Source organism: Phoxinus phoxinus (genome assembly GCF_949152265.1).
Source record: "Phoxinus phoxinus genome assembly, chromosome: 12".
Taxonomy (NCBI): domain Eukaryota; kingdom Metazoa; phylum Chordata; class Actinopteri; order Cypriniformes; family Leuciscidae; genus Phoxinus; species Phoxinus phoxinus.
This window is the reverse complement of record NC_136887.1, coordinates 28,893,524-28,913,740: the sequence shown is the minus strand read 5'-3', so window position 1 is coordinate 28,913,740 and position 20,217 is coordinate 28,893,524. Positions and strand designations below refer to the sequence as shown.

At 36.4% G+C, this 20,217-nt stretch overlaps 1 protein-coding gene across 6 annotated transcripts in view; it reads left to right on the top strand.

Annotated features, from left to right (window-relative positions):
- Window positions 1-20,217, top strand: part of unc5a (unc-5 netrin receptor A) — a 310,292-nt gene that overhangs the window by 237,152 nt on the left and 52,923 nt on the right. For all 6 annotated transcript variants that reach the window (XM_079629751.1, XM_079629755.1, XM_079629753.1 and 3 more), the window contains one exon: window positions 16,855-16,998. In XM_079629751.1, the coding sequence (XP_079485877.1) occupies window positions 16,855-16,998 (144 nt within the window). The remainder of the gene's footprint in view (window positions 1-16,854; window positions 16,999-20,217) is intronic.

Genomic DNA, 20,217 nt, shown 5'->3' with positions numbered 1-20,217 from the left:
AACTGATTCCCTTCATTTATTTTGTTAAATGAGCAAAGTATTCTTTGCTCATTTTTCTCTGTGCCAACATTTTGAGCTTGTTTTCACTGTTCTCTGGTAAAGCTCCTGGGTTCCTACACAAACTAAGATGATTAGCACATTCACTTTTAAATTGATGAAGCCGGATTCTGCCAAGATCTCAGGTACAAAAGGAGAAATTCAGTGGTCTTTTTACCTTCTGAATTATATGGGGAACATATAAAAAACTAGATCTATAGTTTAACTTGTGGGAGAGGAGAGTGAGTGCATGTCCTAAGGTGAAATGAATTATGGGCAATTTTCAGAAACCTGTCAGAATTATTGCGACCCTGTGCACATACTCTCAGAACAGTGTAATTAAGTTCATGCAAACTCTAATGTCTTTGATTAAATGAATCCATTATTTGGCACGTTAAGATTTTTCTAAAACCTCAGGCCTCTTGGTCCTACATTTTCTGAATAACAGAAAAAAGAAGAAAAAACAGGGTTCCAGTCAGAGAAATACCATTGTTATTCAATGTTGTTTTTTAAACTACGTGGAAAAGGTGCTTATAGAGTTGATGTGCAGATAGTAAGATAAATTCGATTATTTATACATAAAACATAATTATCTATCAGGGCTGTCAAATTCTGAATATGGCTGCATGATGATTTGAATGCTTTATTTTATAATGATTCATCATTCAAAAGTTTGGGATTGGTATAAGATTTTGTTTTAGAAAGAAGTCTCTTATGCTCACCAAAGCTTTATTTGTTAGATCAAAAATACAGTAATATTGTAATATCATTACATACACGCTCTTTTGAACTTTTCTATTAATCAAAGAATCCTGGGGGAAAAATTACTTTCCACAAACATAAGAAGCACAACTGTTTTCGACATTGATAATATATTAAGACGTTTTTCTTTATCAGCAAATCAGTATATCAGAATGATTTCTGAAGGATCATGTGACACTGAAGTAATAATGCTGAAAATTCAGCTTTGCCATCACAGGAATGAATTACATTTTAAAATATATTAAAATAGAAAACAGTTACTTATAATATAACTGTTTCAAATAATAATAATAATATTGTTTCACAATATTTCCAGTCTAAAATACAATCTTAGCGACCCCAAACTTTGAATGGTAGTGTGTATGATTATGTATTATACAAACTTTTACAGCAGATATCATAGAGACAACAAATGAAGATTATCACACATCTGAGAACATCTTGGTAACAATGTAGAAATGCAAATATTAGACTCAGCAGTGATAAAGGCGCGTTTAATGGGCTATTAGAGGCCTGATTTAGTCAGTAGCTGATGTATCTACGGCCTGGGCTGTAATGAGCATCAAACGAACGAGTAGGAGGCGAGGACATTCGGTGTACCTCTAAATGAACATAATCGCCTCGTGCCACCTGCTAGACATCCATCAATAGCAATGGGGCTAATTGATAAGGCATTATTAGCAACTTTCCCTTTAATGGGAATTGTATTTCATCCTGTCTGAACGGTAGACAGGGAGAGTGTTTGGCGTTGAGGCATCAGGAGCAGATGGCGAGGTCAACAGCTCCAGTAATCCAGAAGCAGACAGCCCCATTAACTGGCCTGGCCAGGTCAGCACCAGCCAGGGGATCTGCATTACTGCAAATGCTTCATAAAGAGACTGTTTAGAAATGGAGCACAGGCAAACAGTCTCAACTAAAGGTAATATCGCTGCCTATGCATCAGGCTTTCCTCAAGAGCAGGCTCACATTGGTCTGCGAGAACCAGTTTTCGTTAACATTGGCCTAAATTACTCTTAGGTTCAGATGTCATGTCACGGACCACAAACAAACCACTTACAGTGAGTATCATGTAGATTGGTGACTGAAATGGTGAGAGCTTTTTACAAAATTCTCACATTTGAAATCTGATTCCAGGCTTCTTTATAATTATAGGAAATCAGGGTGTGCAGTTTCATGCCTTGCTCCCTGTTTACAAGTTACCAGGCTGTTGCCATGAGTGCCTTTAAAGAATACTTTCTGGTTTTGACAGTTTTGCTTGAGACTTTTGGAAGCAAATATACTGTACACTACCATTCAAAATTTCGAGGTCAGTGAATTAGTACTTTTATTCAACATGTTATATTGATCAAAACACTGTATGACAATTTTTTGGAACTGTTGGTCACACTTTAGATCAGGGTGCAATTCTGACTATTAACTATTCATTTGCCTCAATAAACTCCTACACTGTAAAATTCAATTAGTAAACCTTATTTTAAAACAAGCATGCAAACCGATTGGCTATTATTATACTGTACTACTGTATTAATAGTTAAAGGTAGCTGTTAAGTTTAGGTATTGGGTATGATAAAGGGATGTAGAATATGGCCATGCAGAATAAGGCATTAATATGTACCTTATAAGTACTAATAAACAGCCAATATCCTAGAAAAATGCATGCTAGTAAGCAACTAGTTAATAGTGAGAATTGGACCCTAAACTAAAGTGTTACCGAACTTTTTGTTCATTTAAGCAGAACAACCGTTTTCAACATTGTTAATAAATGTTACTTGAATACCAAATCAGCATATTATAATGATTTTGAAGGAACATGTGACACTGAAGACTGGAGCCATTACAGAAATAAATTAAATTTTAAGAACGCTATTTAAATTGTGATATTACAGTTTTCATTGTATTTTTAATCAAATAAATTGGTAAGCATAAGAAACATACCAACCCCAAACGTGTAGTGTACAGTATGTATTGTTAAATTAGTTTAAAATAACTTTAGTTTAAAAGTAAAGTTCTCCTAGTTTAAAAGTAAAGTTCTTGTGTTCATTTACTGCAAAACTCTGGAAATTATTATTAGGGTTTATTTCACATCTTCTCATTAAGAATATGAATCAAATTATTTAAGAAAGTGTAGATACTGTATTTTTAGCCTAAACATTTTCTACATAACATTGTGTTGTTGAAATGGTTCAAATAGGGCTGTCTAGTGTTAGAGTTGTTATTCAGGTCTGATTATGGCTGTCTTAATTCACTGACCCGACGTGCCCCAAATCTTCTGCATTGAGAAGAAATGTGTGGCACAACAGAACAGCTCGTCTCAGTACACACACGGCCTGCTCTCCCACAATCCATTTCAGCTCAGCCCATAGCTTACAGCTAGTAAGTAATTACTTTTTGATCAAGAGCTATGCCCTTGTTGTTGCACAGAATGCAATCTAGACTAACAACATGCCTGTGGTAGTGATTCTAGCATTTATTTTTCTCACTGTGCACTAGGAGACCAATGGATTATCAATACTGTACCATTAAGATGTGTTGCTTTTTGTGGAAGGAAATGAAGATTGACACCGTAGAGAGGCTGTGAAGTGCCCCGGAGAGCTGTTTACTTCACAATTAAAATGGCAGTGATGGGAGCAAAAATAGGAAATGCATTTCAGGATTGGGAAAATGTTTTTTTGAGATTCCATAGAAAATGGGATGTGGTGTCCTCGGGCTGGGTTTGGAAATATTCATACATTGGGAGGTTTCCAATGGCACAAGCTTGTCGTTTCGTAGCTCTTTAGCACTGTAAGGTACACACAAGCACAATGATTGATGGAAGAAGCTTTTGCTTTCACGTGTTATGCTTTAAATTGAATCCAGATTCATGTCTTTAATTCAACAATTTGCTCATGTGATGTACCAATAATGAGAAAGTCGATAAATGTCACATCATTTTTAAAATATCAGTCGGTAGATGTAAACATTTTTATGGAAAATAAAAATACGTGGTTCAACGAATCACACACAATCATTTTTTGACGAGCAGTCACATAAATGACTAAAAATGTTTTAAAAAATAAAATATTATAGTAATTAATTGATTACTAATTCATTGAGTGTTAATTTTCTGTTTTAAGTTAAAGGGATAGTTCACCCAAAATGTTTAATTACGTCATCAATTATTTACCCAGTTCCTTCCAAACCTGTATGAGTTTCTTTCTTCTGCTGAACAGAATGAAGAATGTTGGTATCAAACAGTTGACGGCACCCATTCACTTCCATAGGAAAAAAAATACTATTGAAGTCAATGGCTATACTGTCAACTGTCTGGTTACCAACATTCTTCAAAATATATTCTTTTGTGTTCAACTTGGAACAACATGAGGGTGAGTAAATGATGACAAAATGTTCATTTGTGATTGAACTATCCCTTTAATTTGACGTTTTTTAAAAAGTCTTTCTTTTTAGTTTAACATGAGCAATTGCATTGATTCTGAACCATACGTTTCCATTATGCATTTCCTAATTTGGATGTACAGTATTACCATATTTTGTATGCCATATTTTGCTATATTACCATAACCTTTTTGTCAACTAGATAAATGCACTGTTAATTCAGTAGCCGGTCGTATAAGCCGCTTATGTTAGTCTTCTCATTTGATTCTTCAAGACTGGTACATAAGTTAGTCTAATTTGAATTTAAAAAGTAAGACTGATACCCTTTGGAAAACTGCTAGTTAGTTTTTAAGACACAGTTTTAACATAGTGGCTTTGTTTATATCTGGCCCCAGATTTTATTTCACTCAATCCAATCACTTCTGTCTTCATATTTCTTAAAGCAGAATGAGTGCTGGGAAAGCTTGACAGAGATGGCAACTGTAACTAAGGGCAACAGCGACTAATTTGATTGACATCTGTTGCTGCTCCTCCGCCTTCCTCTATCTCTGATTGAAATGCTCGTTCCATTACCATGTGCTGGCAGATACAATTGGTAAAAACTGAAAACTCAATGAGAAATTTCTACTGTTTTTCAACCGGCATCTACCCCTAATACCTATCATTACAAAGATGGTGTGGGTTAGAGACTTAATATTTGTTTGTCAAATTCAGTGTAGATCTAGTAATACAGCATTTTGTGTGTGAAGATGGGCGTTGATATATTTATTCAGATATGCAAAAAAAGAGATGCTTTTGTGACGAGTTCTGCTTGTCACTCAAGCCTTACCAAACATAAACAATCCACCAAGACGGTTGCAGTTTTTAACTGTCACCAATCAAGGAAGATGATTTCTGATGCAGATCAACACCTGTTCAGCTCACGTCGCTTCATAAATAGATCAGCCACTGGGAGAGGAGGGAGGGGACGTGACAGCTTAATAGTCCATGAAGATTTTTGATAGGCAGAGAAACCGTGTGGATGACAGTTTGTGTTTTGTGCGCACTAGCCCTTAGGAACGAATCAGTATAAACTCACTTAGCACTCAAACAAATATCACAACATACGGCTCCTCTTTTCGTCAACTTCAGCTTCAATCACATGTAGGAGTATGACAGAGAAGGTAATTTGGGACAGGAAATGGTTTCTGAACGGATTTGGAGTAGGTTTGGATTGCCAAATGATCCTCGGTACAGCAGATGTGAAATCATGTGGCAGTCAGTTTGTTGTTGAATTTCTGTCCTCTAAAGGCTGATGTTTTCATAAATATCTTTTGTTCATCAATCATGTTATCTAAATACACTCTCAGCATGGTTACATCTGGTATTGACATCCCTCTTGGGCCTTCAGTATGTGTGTGGCTTTTTAATGTTTTTGAAAGAAGTCTCTTATGCTCACCAAGGCTGCATTGATCAAAAATACAGTAAAAACGATAATATTGTGATTTTTTTTTTTTTTTTTTTTTTTTTTGTGAAGTAATCTTATTATTAAAGGGATAGGCCAACCCCCAAAAATAAAACTGTCATTTACTCACCCTCAAGTTGTTCCAAACCTGTATGAATTTCTTTCTTCTGCTGAACACAAGGGAAGTTGATGGGCCCCATTGACTTCCATATTATTTTTTTTCCATACTGTGGGAGTCAATCCACTAAAATAAACACACTGCGGGTTTCAGAGTGAAGCGCGACACTTTTATTATTTACATTCGTTACAGGTTTCTTCCAGCGTCTCAGAGCGGCTCCGTTCACAGTAAATGCTGCTCCACACAAACTTTCCAATAAAGTCTAACGCACTTCTGTTTGATAGCGAAGTGTTGCGCTGTTAGTGGAGCACGTCTCAGCAGCTCGATCAGCTTGAATTTTGGGAGGCGTATGGCCGTTACTCTTTCACGTATCTTAGCATGTGGTGTGTGCATGTCTAAGTGTGTGCGTGCCTCTGAATGCATGCATTTGTATGTGTGGGTGTATGAAAAAAAGAAAACTGTGCAACCCAATGTCAAAAAAGACTTTTATATGTATTATAGTTCAACTTTAAAGTGTTAGTTTCTTTTGTTTGTGATTTTTCTATTTTTTTCTTTCTATAAAAATCTGTACATTTATTCTCGTTTTATTTTTGTCTTTAAATTCTATTTACAAACCCACCACACACAATAATGGTCAATAACTGTAATTTGTTGAAAGCTAATCTTTTTCTGAAAAAGATGACACCTTGCACATGAAGATAGCACATTGTTTTAGAATTTTACAGTAAAAAAAATCGAAATATGTGAAAAACACCTATTTTAGCTTCAGGTTCTAAAGGGTTGACAAACTCCATTCATACATACCTGTATGCTGCGAGATTGAGTTGCTTATAACGCTCATCTAGGAAGACAATATGTGACATTTTTTGGGTTTGCATGTTTTTCCAGTCAAATATTTCTTCATCGAAGATTTCTTTAAAAAATAGTGTTAAAATATTGTCTTGTCTCGTTCTCGTGAATTTATTGTCTCCTCTTGTGAGCTAAGTGTATATATAATTTCCCAACAACAAAATTGTGGCCAGTGAAAATGCAGAGTAGCTAACTTTGGAAAACCATTAGCCACAGTGGCTGGTGAGCAAAAAAGTTAATGTCAAGTTCTAACTTTTCTAATAGCTGACAAACTTTTTTTTGCTTTGTCAATATGCAGTCCCATGCTGATGAGTTAAGTCTTGTGATTTGGTTAATAAATCTCTTATTTTGCAGTGCTGTCAAACATCTGTCTGCTAGGCAACATATTTAAAATATATAAACCAAAAAGATAGTGTGATGCCAGCTGGTTGTCATGGGTTGGTAGGTCTTTAGCTTGGAGACTATTTTGGCCATACATTCTTTAATTGCTTTACCTTAACCTGACAGAGATGCCTTCTGGTTATAAAGTTGGACAGAAATGGAAGTTTAATGAGGTGGATGTGATTTGTGTTAGCTCCATTGCTATCAGCTAGCAGATGGACGGTCTCAGTGTTTATCTTTAGCTCTGATAATTTATTACCTGAGGTGTAAATTGTCAACAGAGGAATACCTTCTGTCAATGCTGGATTTATTCTTGGTTATTGGCCTGCTACAACCAACCATGGCTCATGCGGCCAGTAAATGTAGCTGGAAGAGGAATGAACTAACACACTCCTCGTGCGCACACACACACACAGAGAGAGAGAAGCTGCTTTGAAGTTTTGGCGCAGCCCACCTGCCTGTGACCCTTAGGAAACATAAGCATGAAGAGATTGCCTCCATATACTGTCATGATTATATCAAATGTTGGCTTGCGATTCATGTACTTGTGGTTAATGATTTAATTGTTTTTTACAGTGCACGCCTAATACACACATGCCTCTTGGTCAGTATATTAAAATGAGCTAAAGCAACATGAACATTATGACAGTAGCCTGATACATTTTTCATGGTTTCTTTACTTTTATGCAAACAAGATGATTTTATGATTCTGCACAAATTTATGACAACATGTTTTTACATTGCTTTAACTCATTATATAAAGTTAAGCAATTTTCAACTTTGAGTTATACAAGATTAAAATAATTTTTAACACTAGAAGTGCCAGAATTCCATAACTACTAGAACTGCCACAAGCGGTTCATTTTGACCGCTAGATTCCAAACTCTATATCTTTAATGATAAATACCCAATTGAGAGATTAATGCATTTATTGTATTAGGATATCTTTTAAAAACAAAACAACACCAAACTGTACATTTAAACAAGTTTAATTATACATTTATAAATAATAATATCATTAGTAGCCTACCGTAATTATTGCATATTCACAACCGATATATTTCCATATCCATTCCATAACTCAGAACAGATAATAACAACTAAAAGTATCTTATTTAATTATAAAACATTTTATTTTAATATAATAACAGATAAAAGAGTCTAATAACTTGTATATAATAGAGAATATCTACGTAAATAGATAACGTAGTCAGGTATTATTAGCCTATTTCTACAGATAGGCTATATTTCAATATCCATTCAACATAACTCAGAACAGATAATAACAACTAAAAGTATCTTATTTAATTATAAAACATTTTATCTTAATATAATAACAGAGAATATAGTCCAATAACTCGTACATAATAGAGAAATATCTATGTAAATAGATAACGTAGTCAGGTATTATTAGCCTATTTCTGATCAACAAATTTAATCTAATATACTTTTTGTTTGTAGAAATTAGCATATATGCAAACACTCATGACCGCTACTGACCTTTCTGTTGACAGTGAGAGAGACAGATCAACCGCGGGAAATGTAACACAAGAATACCGCGAAATTCAGTGCGGTCAATATGACCGTCTATGGCCGAAATAGGTAAATATGTTCATTTGTTTTTTTGCCTCATGTGTAATTTATATGAAAAACATTTTAAATTAAAATACAGACACTTTTAGGAAAAGTCAGGAACCAGCAGGATTTTATTTATTAAGTTATTGCAGATATACAATTCAAAACGGTCAAAATGACCGTCATGGCCGTTCTAGTGTTAAGCCAGTTTAATGTAATTTAAATTGAATGACTTAGATTTTGAACTTGGATGATTACTTTCTTAAACCAGCTTAAATGATACATTTTGATACTATTGTTGTTACCTGCAAATGATGTTGTTAGTTCGTGTTGACAGTGTTTTCTTTGCTCGACTTTCTAAAAATACTGGAGCAAATTAGCATTTCATCAGCTTTGGTAGATCTGTGAATTCCTGTCCTCTCTTCAGTGAAGATGCATGTTAGGACACGGCCCCTTCTGCCACAATACATGCTCATCGCATGCTGATCTTACATCATATCAAACAGACTCTCTCTAGAGGCAATTTAGCATCAAACGTCCAATAAACCGCAATCAACACTGACATGCCAATATGGTGCTACTCACAGATCAGGGTGTTGATGCCATAAGATAAGAAAATCAATCAGCAGACGAATGACAAATTACACCTTGAGTAACCTTCACTAGCTGCCTGCTGAATTAATCTTACAAAAAGAAATCTTATATAAAAGGAAACGCAGTATTTTAAGAAAGTGTTTTAAGGCAAGATTGGTGTGTTTACGTGTTCTGTTACGAAATCCTCTACTAGATAAACCTGCGTTCACTGTTGCCAGGGCTTTATCAGGTTACAGACGCTTAGCATTTAATTTAATATCAGTCACATAAAAGTCGACATAAAATCATAGTGTTGTCTTTCATGGCGCTTGTAATCACTTTCCGTGTCACAGCCCATTGTAAGAGCTTTAATATTGGTGCATTTTCCCTTTTTCAAGCTGCAGATTGACACATTAGCATGCGTGTCAGTGTTTTTTCGAACCTACCTGCGAGTCATTTCACCTTGATCTGGCATTGGCCTGAACTAGACTGGATTGATTGGTGCCGCGGTCACATGCTGGGTCACCAGCCTTAAATAATCCATAATAGAACGGCGGGCGCGAGCGGGAGGCCTTGAACGGCGCATTGACAGTCGCAAATGGACAGTTCAATCAAATTACAACTAGCAAAAATATTCCTGTAATAACTAGAATCCTTGAGCCAAGCCTTGACCTACAATGTGTGCTGGACAGACTGGTTAGGGGTTCCTGGATGTGCCTGCGTGGCTTATAGATTTAATGTGGACCCTGGAACAGTCTGTCTGTCTCTTCTTCATAGACCCGCTGCTCGCTGGAGTGAGCCGAGGATTACAACATCTTATTAGTGCAAGAGAAGAGACAGCCGTTCACTGAGTCATCCTGTCTGTTGGTCCACATGGGCCACACTTCCAGCTTCAGTGTGCCTGAGGACACACACTTGGTTTTTTGAATGTTTTACTTGGAGTTTGAGAGGTTTTTGCAGGGATGGGATGGATTCTGATCCTTTAGCATTATTTGGGACTGTTTATTGTTAGTGGTGCTACCCAAGAGGTGTGTTCAAATCCCTAATCATACACGACATGCATGCATTATTCTGTGATGGATACCTTAAATCTTGTGGCTTGTTGAGGAAGAGGTGCATTTGTAGATTTGTAGATTTACTGAAGGAAGGAACATTGAGACTTAAAGTGGACTTTTATGGACTGTTAGGACAGTTAGCAACCACAGCTGTGTGATCAACACCTTAGCCTAATAGAAAAGAATACTGTATTATTTTATTATTATTATTATTATGTTTTTGATCATTTAGTTCATTTAAGTAAATTAATTGTATTATTGTATACATTTATTTATTCATTTCTTTACTTAGTCTTATTTTTTTAAATATGTATTTTAAATATGTATATTATAATATTTTATATTTAAATGTTTATTTAATTAATTTAATAAAGTTATGTAATCTATTTACTTTTGTTTGTATTTATTTATTATTTATTTAGTTTTGGTCAGATTTGAACATAAGCATTGTTTAGCGGAATGTTTGTTTATCTTTTTTTCATTATTTGTATTATTTTATTACATTTATTTACTTTTGATCTTTTTGTTTATACGAGTAATTGTATTGATGCCCAAGGAAAAAGAATGATTGGGAAATGTTATTTGAACTCATGTTGACCTCATAAGCATCATGGCTCAATGTGTCGGCACACAGCTCAGAATTTTGTCAATGTTTTAATGACGTTTTTAGAATTGCTCTGATTATTCATGTGTTTGTTTACCTCTCTAGCTTTGGCCGCTGTTTCTGGGCTCAGACGTCCAGAAGCGATAACGGGTAATGAAAAGAGCATAATGCAATGAAAGAGAGCGATATATTTGTCAAACAACGTGGTAAACAGTACATTATTCAACACAGTTCAAAACACTAATGTGTTTTAAATGCGTATTTACCTCTCTAATTCAACACTAATGATAAACATCATTATTGTCACTAGTGTGTCTATACAGCAGGGCCGTGCGGTCCATATAAGCTGCAAATGCTCTGCATACCCAAGCCGTTCGCGGACCCGCTAATTAATATTAACACTAGAAATGACATTGTTTGAAGTGTACCATAAAGCTTACATGATAAAATGTTGGTAATATGTAATGTAACTGTCTGTCAATTATTTATTTACCAAATACAGTTTGATTTTCTTCAAATCAAAAAAGACTACTGGCATACTGCAAAAAAAAAAGAAGCAAACTAAAAGCAAAAGCACAAGTAAATACAATAGAGCAAAGATACAAATAAAATAAACGGTGCTTTTCGTTTTTTTTTTTAGTTTGGTCAAACAGTAGTTTTCAGGTACGCAAATTGAATAAAGTAATCAAATGTAAAACATTGCATTTAATCTTTACTGTATAAATTAGGGATTAGTCATTATTAAAGTTATAAAAACTATTCAGTCAGGAGAAGAGTGTGATTTCCTTGTCTTTTGTTGTTTGACTATAGGCTGCTGTCACTTTAAGATTCAATGCACGGATCCAGTAGACTGATACTGATACACGTGTTGTCTTTCTCGAATGTTTACGTTCACTTAAGGCATAACCTACTATGTTTGCTATAGGATACTGGCCAAGATGCGCAAGATTTCAAGAACTCAATATTTGTGAGGTGTCTTTCTGTGCGCCCAAGTTCTCTTACGCGACTTCTGGCACTTGAATGTTTACATTAGCAGTGCTTAAATAAGGTTAGGCCTAGTTTAAACACAGATAGCAACATGTGCTGTTTAGGTCTCACCTGCGCTCGCTCGCTATCAACACCCGGGTGATGACGACGTACAGTAAATGACTGGTCATGTTCGAGCATACGGCCCTCACACTGAACAAAGTTTAGGCCATCCATCGACAGAAACATACATTAGCCTAACACCGTCTGTCGGTTTTTATGTGTTTCAACAAACTATATTATAGATGCGTATGCGTCGTCATATTTGAGATGAATGGTGGTGCAAATGCAGTTTGAGAACCGTTGCAAGGTTACAAAACGCACCACCCAGCACCGCCGGTTAAAGAAGTCACCACTCGCCACTGCTATACAGGTGATGGAAGCAATTATCTGTAAGATTCAGCGCATTGGAGAGTGATGCTTTATTCCAGCTGTATTCAATGGGAAGTCAATGAAAAAATAAATAAGTCCCTTGTGATGAGCACACGCTGACCTTCTGACTGATCGTCCTAGTGTAAGTTAGTTCCCTCTTAATCCCGGCTCCCATTGATGAATCTTAGCTCCTCGCGCTCTAGATGCGGCCTAATTGAATTTCCTCAGTCACAATGAAAACTTACTCCAACCTGCCAGTTTCGGTCTGCGCCTTTGATAAGCAAATGACCCCCGTGGAATTGAGGTCACCGGCAGCAAAAACAAGAGTGAGCGAAAATAAAATCAAGTCTCTTCACCAGACAAGCCCCTGTATCGACTCACAAGGGAATAAGGGCAGCGATGTCATTGCGGGTCTGTGAGTCTTGTCTGTATATCAAGACACACACATGCTATTTGATTTAGCAGCCTACGTCGTCTTTACAATAAAAGTCCTTTATAGCAGTAATGAGAACTGTTACTCACACATTTGGATAGATAACATCCTTGAATAATGAATCTCGTTGCCACCTCGTCACTCCTCTTGCAGTGTTTGCTGCTCCTTTGGGGAGCTGTTGGTGCAGACACAAACAGATGTTTGCAGCTGCAATGACAGGTAGAGCAGTCACTGCAAAGTCACGCTGGGACTCAGATGAAGTTATGGTGTAGTGTGTCGGAACGGGATGTTATCATATCCCTGGATTCTACTGTAAATGCACCGTCGAATCCGACCAGGACCCTGTTAGTTCCCTGGAGGGAACATCTTCAAGGCAGTTCTCAAACTTTTTGACTTTTTGACGATACAGGGGCAATTATGAAGTTTAAAGAACAGTAAATTTTTCAATAAAACCATAGCTATTGAGAAAAATTTAGATTTTTGTTTATTTATTTTTTTCATTATGTGACCTATTTATAAGCTTAATAAATAAGCGTTCCATTGATGTATGGTTTGTTAGGATAGGGCAATATTTGGCCGAGATACAACTATTGGAAAATCTGGAATCTGAGGGTGCAAAAAAATCGAAACATTGAGAAAATGGCCTTTAAAGTTGTCCATTTATGTTCACGATTGTGCTCCATTCATTCACAAAAATAGATGTTTTATATATTTACAAAATAGGAAAGGAAATTTACAAAATATCTTCATGGAACATGATCTTTACTTAATATACTAATGATTTTTGGCATACATTTTTTTTCTTTTTTTTAGCATTTTAATGTAGGGTTAGCTTGTTTTAAAATATTAATAATAATTTATTAATTTAATTACCTTTTAGTTATTGAAGTTTGCTGAGGCCCACTAGTGGACCCTGACCCCCTCGTTGAGAACCACTGCTTTAAAGGGTTAATTCACCCAAAAATATAACTTTTTTAAAAACACTATCAAGTTTAAAATGCTTTTCCATTGGGAGGGGAAAAAAAGCATATTTCTTTTTCATTCACACTATTCCTTATGATGCATGCATTGAATTCTGGGAAATGCCTGGGAACTAGGTGACCTTGTGGTCCGTTATGAAAAATGCACTGGGTTCAGCCGACCCCAGAATGGAAAGCGGCATCATTATTATTCTTTGTCTGAATTTTACGTCTGTATTTAATAATTTGTTAGATGTCAATGTAGAAAAATGGGACGGGTTATGAATTTTTAACAATTAATTTTGAAGGTGTGCCGCATGTATTGAGTATGCAGACGCACAACACGACAAAAGCATAAAGCAATAACTCAGAATTATGATTCAATCTCCGCAGGGCCTTTTTTCTTTCAGGGTCTAATAAATGTGTCTTCATTTCGGAATAATTTCCTCCATCTGTGGGGGTTTAACAGTATTGGAAGCGGGTGTGCTCGCATGTGACACACTCGGTCTAAGAGTCAATTATTCTTTAACTGTGTGACCTCTCAGACCCCAAAGGGAGGGTTGCCTCGCTCAAGGGCTCAGCGGTGAACATTTTAATGGTGTTCCTAGTCAAAGAATTCATACTCGGTTAATTACTAATTATACAAATCTGCGTTACGGTATTATCCTGGCCTATCATGCAGCTAAATCTGTCATGCAGGAAAAGTGAATTTTCATGCCTGAGTACCAGTGCAGGCCGTTTGGCATATTCACAAAAGTGAATGAAACCGAATGTGGCGGCCTCAGCGGTTCGCCGTGAAGCGCAGAGGGAGTGTGAGGTCAGGAATCCGGGTAATTGCTACTAAGAGAAACAAAAAGCAATTAATAAAACAATCAGTCTTTAAGATAGCTTTTCCTCTGACTATTTCAGGACTACGCCTATTTCCCTTAATTGTATTTTACGTTTTAATGCGAACGATAATTACATTCTCTAAGAAAAATCACCCCTTAAAAAATCACCATGATATTAGTGGTCTAATATCATAACTGTTTCCGCTCCTATTGAATTGGTTACGCAATTTGAGTTAAATGCAGTGTGAGTGGAGCAATTAATTGAAAGTGATCTTTTCAATGCACTTATTTGAGTCTGGATTGCTGAGATTTGTGCATTGGATCTCATATTTTTGACCCGTTGCAAAAGTGTTGAGAGCCATCAGCGAGGATTAAAGTCCAGACGTTGTGTCAGAGGAGAGCAGGATTGTCTGAGAGGTCCATTTTGATGTTTACGCCCTGAGTAACACTGGAGGCTGGTTTAAATCTAACAGTAATTGCATGTGCTCCTAATGTCTGCCAAGATAGTGAGACACAAGCTCTCTCTGCTGCCCTATTTCTCTCCTCCTGGAGACTCTCTGCCAAGTGGTGATGGATGTGATGTACATTGATTTGTGACAGACAGGTTGGAACAAGAACTCAACTGACCAGCAGGATTTGAGAGGATGCATTTTTGTCACGAAGCTGGAGCATCTGACCACACCGTGGCTAATTGCAGAATGTGGTTATTGGAGTTGTTTTGTGCTTATTATGGTGCATTCACATGAAATGTTTAACTGGAACCTGGAGAGCTGTCTACCTTGACACCATATTTGGACATAATAGGGGAGTTCAAATGTTTAATTTAAGTCTTTGCACGCATGATGTGCAAAGATGTTTAAATATTCCACTGATGCCAACAAAATCAATTTAAGCATTGAAATGAGGTCCAGAAATCAAGTTGAACATTTGAAGGCTATATTTAGCAAAAAAAATCGATTCAAACGATGCCAAACCAGTTCTAGTGTTTGAAAGAATCTAATAATATAATAAATTGTGCAGAAATATTGTTCAAAACCCTTTTTTTTTACCTATGGAGCACAAAAATAGATCCAAACATTTGAAATGCAAAAATCGATTCAAGCATTAAAAAAATCCTTTGAACATTTTTATGATGCCCAAAAAGGGTGTTTGAATCTATCTCTGATGCACTAACGTCTAACATTTCATGCCCCAAAATCATTTTAAATGCCCAGAAATCAATTTGAACTTTCAAGCACAACTATATGATGTTCAACAGTCGATTCAAACATTTCAAATCAAATTGTAAGTTGTAACTGTTGCACAGAAAACATATTTGAAAGGCCCATGCAATTCATGCAATTCACTTCTTTTTTTTTTTACATCTATCTGAACATAATGCCTATAATGCCCCAAAATGCCCTATAGGTTTTGAAACCTAGGTCCATGTTCTAATGGAGAAAGCAAAACAAGAAAAAGGGAGAGGGGAAGAGGAAAGGATGAATAGGTTGGATGGAGAGATTATGGGAGAAATTAGAATGAAGAGGGGTGTGGACATCTTCAAGGTCATGCTTTCGTGTTGAGATGAGTGATAGCCATGGAGGAAAATATCAGAGGCTTATAGGGGGTGAGGAGATGGTCCAGAGATAATGAAAAGAAAAATGATCGTTGTCTAACCCCATCCCTCCATCCTCAAAGAGAGCTTTATTATGCATTACACATGTTGTGTTGTTGGTGTTGGTTAACTCTGATCATGTTCATTTGTAATTGTCAGCTGAAAATGAGTCATTTTGTTGGATGACTTCACACCAGTTGTATAGACATTATTCATCCGACTGCGGTTGACAAATTATCACTTCATTCCCTTTTTTTTTTCTTGTCCTCTTTTACATTTTATTCTCAGAAAAGACCTCTGAGCTTTGGATAATCCTAGCCACTCATGTCTGAATGAAAACGCACATATTGAGTAACCAGGAAAAATATCTCTCACTGGAAGCTCACATAAATATTAATATCTGTTTATTTATTAATTCACCCCAAGAAAGCAAAGTAGAGTTTGGGATTTTCTATTTTGAGGTGGTTTCGCATGTCATACACTTCCTGCAATTATTAAACAATGATCGTGACATTGCTCAACCATCTGTCAATATTCCATGAATTAACCAAGCAATGAAAAAAAATTGTTTGCAAAAAGCTTAATTTGTTTCCCCTTATTTCAAATGGTTGGCAGCTCTTCACTGGATGTGGTGAACCTCCAAAAAACCTTTGGAAACAGTGGACAGTTTGCCAATGAAAAGTTTGACAGCTGTGATAGATTTCACATTGTTGCCAAAGTTTTGATCCACCACTGCCAGTGAAGTCCTGCTAATTTCTGCCAGCCAATTTGCCATATTAACCTTTTGACAGGGGTCTGAAGAACTGCCTCTCTCAATGGCAATGGATATGTTTCGAGCTGAACGTGTTTGCTTTGTCTGGTTTGGTCCCAGGGCTGCCGGTGATGCAGGTGAAGATTGACATCTCCAGACAGCAGGTGGAGAAGATCTTTGGTCTGGAGGATTACTGGTGTCAGTGTGTGGCCTGGAGCACTACAGGAACCCAAAAGAGCCAAAAGGCATTTGTACGCATCGCATGTGAGTTCAGCTCTGCTATCTTATAGTGCAAACATTTTGACCAAAATGCTACCTTATAATCTGATGATGTGATAAATGTCTAGCTCAGTGGTTCTCAACTGGTGGGTTGCTCCCCAAAATGAGTCACAAGTATTGATCTGGACAGGAGGGGAAAAACGAATGCAAAACCTAATTGCAAATAATACATTTAACTAACAATGCAGCAGAATAGTGCAGTTTAGATACAGTACCAAAATACATTTATTATAGATTAATTGTAATTATTATAGATTAGATATGTATATATTATTTTAATGTTTAGTCATTTTTAATAATTTTTAAGTATCTCAAGCTCACCAATGCTGCATTTTTAAATACAAATTACTGTAAAAGTAGTAAAATATTATTCAAATTTTAATTAATAACTGTTTTATATTTTTATATATTTGAAAATGTAATTTATTCCTGTGATGGAATTATTTGATGAACATTTATTTGAAATTGATATATTTTGGAATTATTTGATGAACATTTATTTGAAATTGAAATATTTTATAACATTATAAATGTCTTTACTGCCTCTTTTAATTAATCAGTTTAATGCATCATTGCTGAATAAAAGTATAATTTTTTTTCTTTAAAAAAGAAATACTGACCCAAGCGGTTATCAACTATAAAAAAAAAACACTATTATTTTGTAGTAATTGTTGAAATCAAAGGTCGTGCATCCAATAAGACTTCACAATACAAGAAACCAAACTTAATTTAAAATGGGTTCACCTTACACACGGTTTTAAATTACCACAATGGGTTTTGTGCAATTCATTATTGGCTTAATATAAAATAACAATAATACATTTCAATATTTATTCATGCTTTTATGCACTTGTAAAATGTTATGTTATACCAAAATTGTTCCTACCAGGTTGTGTCATCATTTGATCCCGAGTGTAAAATCTCGATCCCAAAGCAAAACCAATTGAGAACCACAGGTCTAGCAGATTGTGTTTAGGCAGTTTATTAGTTCATATATTATATACCATATACTACATGAACAGGTGTTTCCTGCCATAGATGTTAACATTGTTTATTTGAATACTTCAATACACCTTTCAAATACTGTGTAAACAGTGTGTTCTGGTAAAAAGCATGTTTAACAAAATTAATTTATCCCTAATGTTTTTAAAGTGCTCTACAACACAGTAGCATTTGCTCTTTTTTTTCTTCATCACTCCACGGTAAAGTGTTTAGATAGTGTACTTTATTAAAAGTTATTTCGAAATTCCATTTAGCCAATCAATCTAACCACTTATGCTCCGTTTTCTCCCTAAGGCTGATTGATTGAGTTGGTTTTATATGACTTATTTAATGTTTGATTGGGAAGTTTGATCAGGAAGAGCCCGTGGCAAGGAAATCTGCTAATCTGCAGTGTAACACTTTGTAATTGCCTCAAGAGGCCTGGTGGTTTTGATATCTCTGTGTGATTAAACACACGGAAACCGCACCGCCGCACCGCCTCACTCAGAACAAACATCACAAAACATCCTTCCTTTAAAGGAAGATGATAGAGTCATTTTGTGTGTGTCTAAAACAAGGATTAAAAGCATTGTGCGATTAAACTGGATTTGGATTTATCTCAGAGTGGTGCTTATAAATTATTCTGAATGGATATTTCTCTAGCCAAACGTATTCACCTCAAATTCTACTTTTGCATAATGAAAGGACTTTTCTCACCCAAGAACGCATACAGTGACCAGGAGCTCTGAAAAGGGTACCATATGACTTCTGAGCACTGCATATAACGCATGATTCAAATGAACCACTTTTATGTTGTTTATATGGTGTTTCTGTTGTTTTTGAAGCTTGGAAGACTCAGTTCCCATTCATTGTAATTGCGCTAGGGTGAACTATTCCTTAAACAAACTTGAGTTTTCCCTTCAAAGTCACGACAATGTCATCTCAGGACTCGATGGCCATCTAATCCTTTGTGCCTCTCCTATTCCCATTAAATCCTATTTAATTAAATTGAATGTCAAAGTCCCCTCTTCACCTCTTAATGTTTGCCGAGGCCTGATTGGTGAAGACAGGCATGACATCTGTTTTGAGGAAATGAAATGACTGGCAGTGTCGCTGTTATTGAGAGAGATTTTATTCCCCGGCATCGGAGCTGAAGACAAGTCCGCTGTCTCGATGGACACCTCCTTCCAAAAGCTTTTTCGTGTCATAACAGCTATAAACGTTTATGCAAATGTTGTTTTGAAATTTTTGCCATCCATAGTCAGGAGGGCATGAAAGCCCTCCATCAAGAGTAATGCAATTTTGACAAGCAAATACAATTCGACTTGCATCAACACTTGTCCCAGGGGTTTTAGGTAAAGTGGGTGGTCGTGTGGATACCACAGCCTCGGTGCGGTATCGAGTAGAGGAGGAAGATAATGCAATTCCTTTTTGTTGATGCTTTGCCTTAGGGCTGCAGACAGCCTTTCTCTGAAGCAACCAAGCAGGGTCTAATAAGCACTCGGGTCTGTGATATGGATCCTTCTAAGAGAGAAAGGCCGCTCAGGGCTCCTGTTGAACGTACACGGTGCAAACGTATATATGGAGGAGCACTGAACCCCAAAAACACTTTGCTAAATATGACACGGATAATGTTAGATTAAATGGCTTGGCAGTTTACCTTCCTTGGTGATACATGTACAAGTTCTGATCCACTTTATGACTAAGGGAGGATTTTAGTCAATATCCTGGCTTGAGAGCCCATAGGAAAGGAAAGAAGCAAACATGCAATCCATTTAGGAGTACATTTACAAGACAACGATGTACTAAAAACGGAAAAGTTTTTCCTTCGTTTTTTCGCGTACAGATGAGAGTTCACACGGATCTGCGAAAACAACTATCGCCTACCGGTATAACCGCTGTATTCTGCTGCCAGGCCAGTCGTTGGTCAACGTCACTTTGAAAAAAAAACACTATGCACCTAAAGACTGAACACATAATACTCAGGCGCATGACGTCACAGGTTTCACAAATACACGGATACAATAACGGTATTGTTTTCAAAAACTTGCACTTTGAAACCTGTTTTACAAAGTTTGCATTTTCAGGCTCCCAAAACACCGATGTAAATGAGCAGGCACAACGCATAAAGTTGTGTAAACACAGCCCATCGAATCTCACTCGTTTCTTCTAGACTTTTGCTTAATGCCCTCTTCAAACTGACTAATCTTTATCAAATCTATA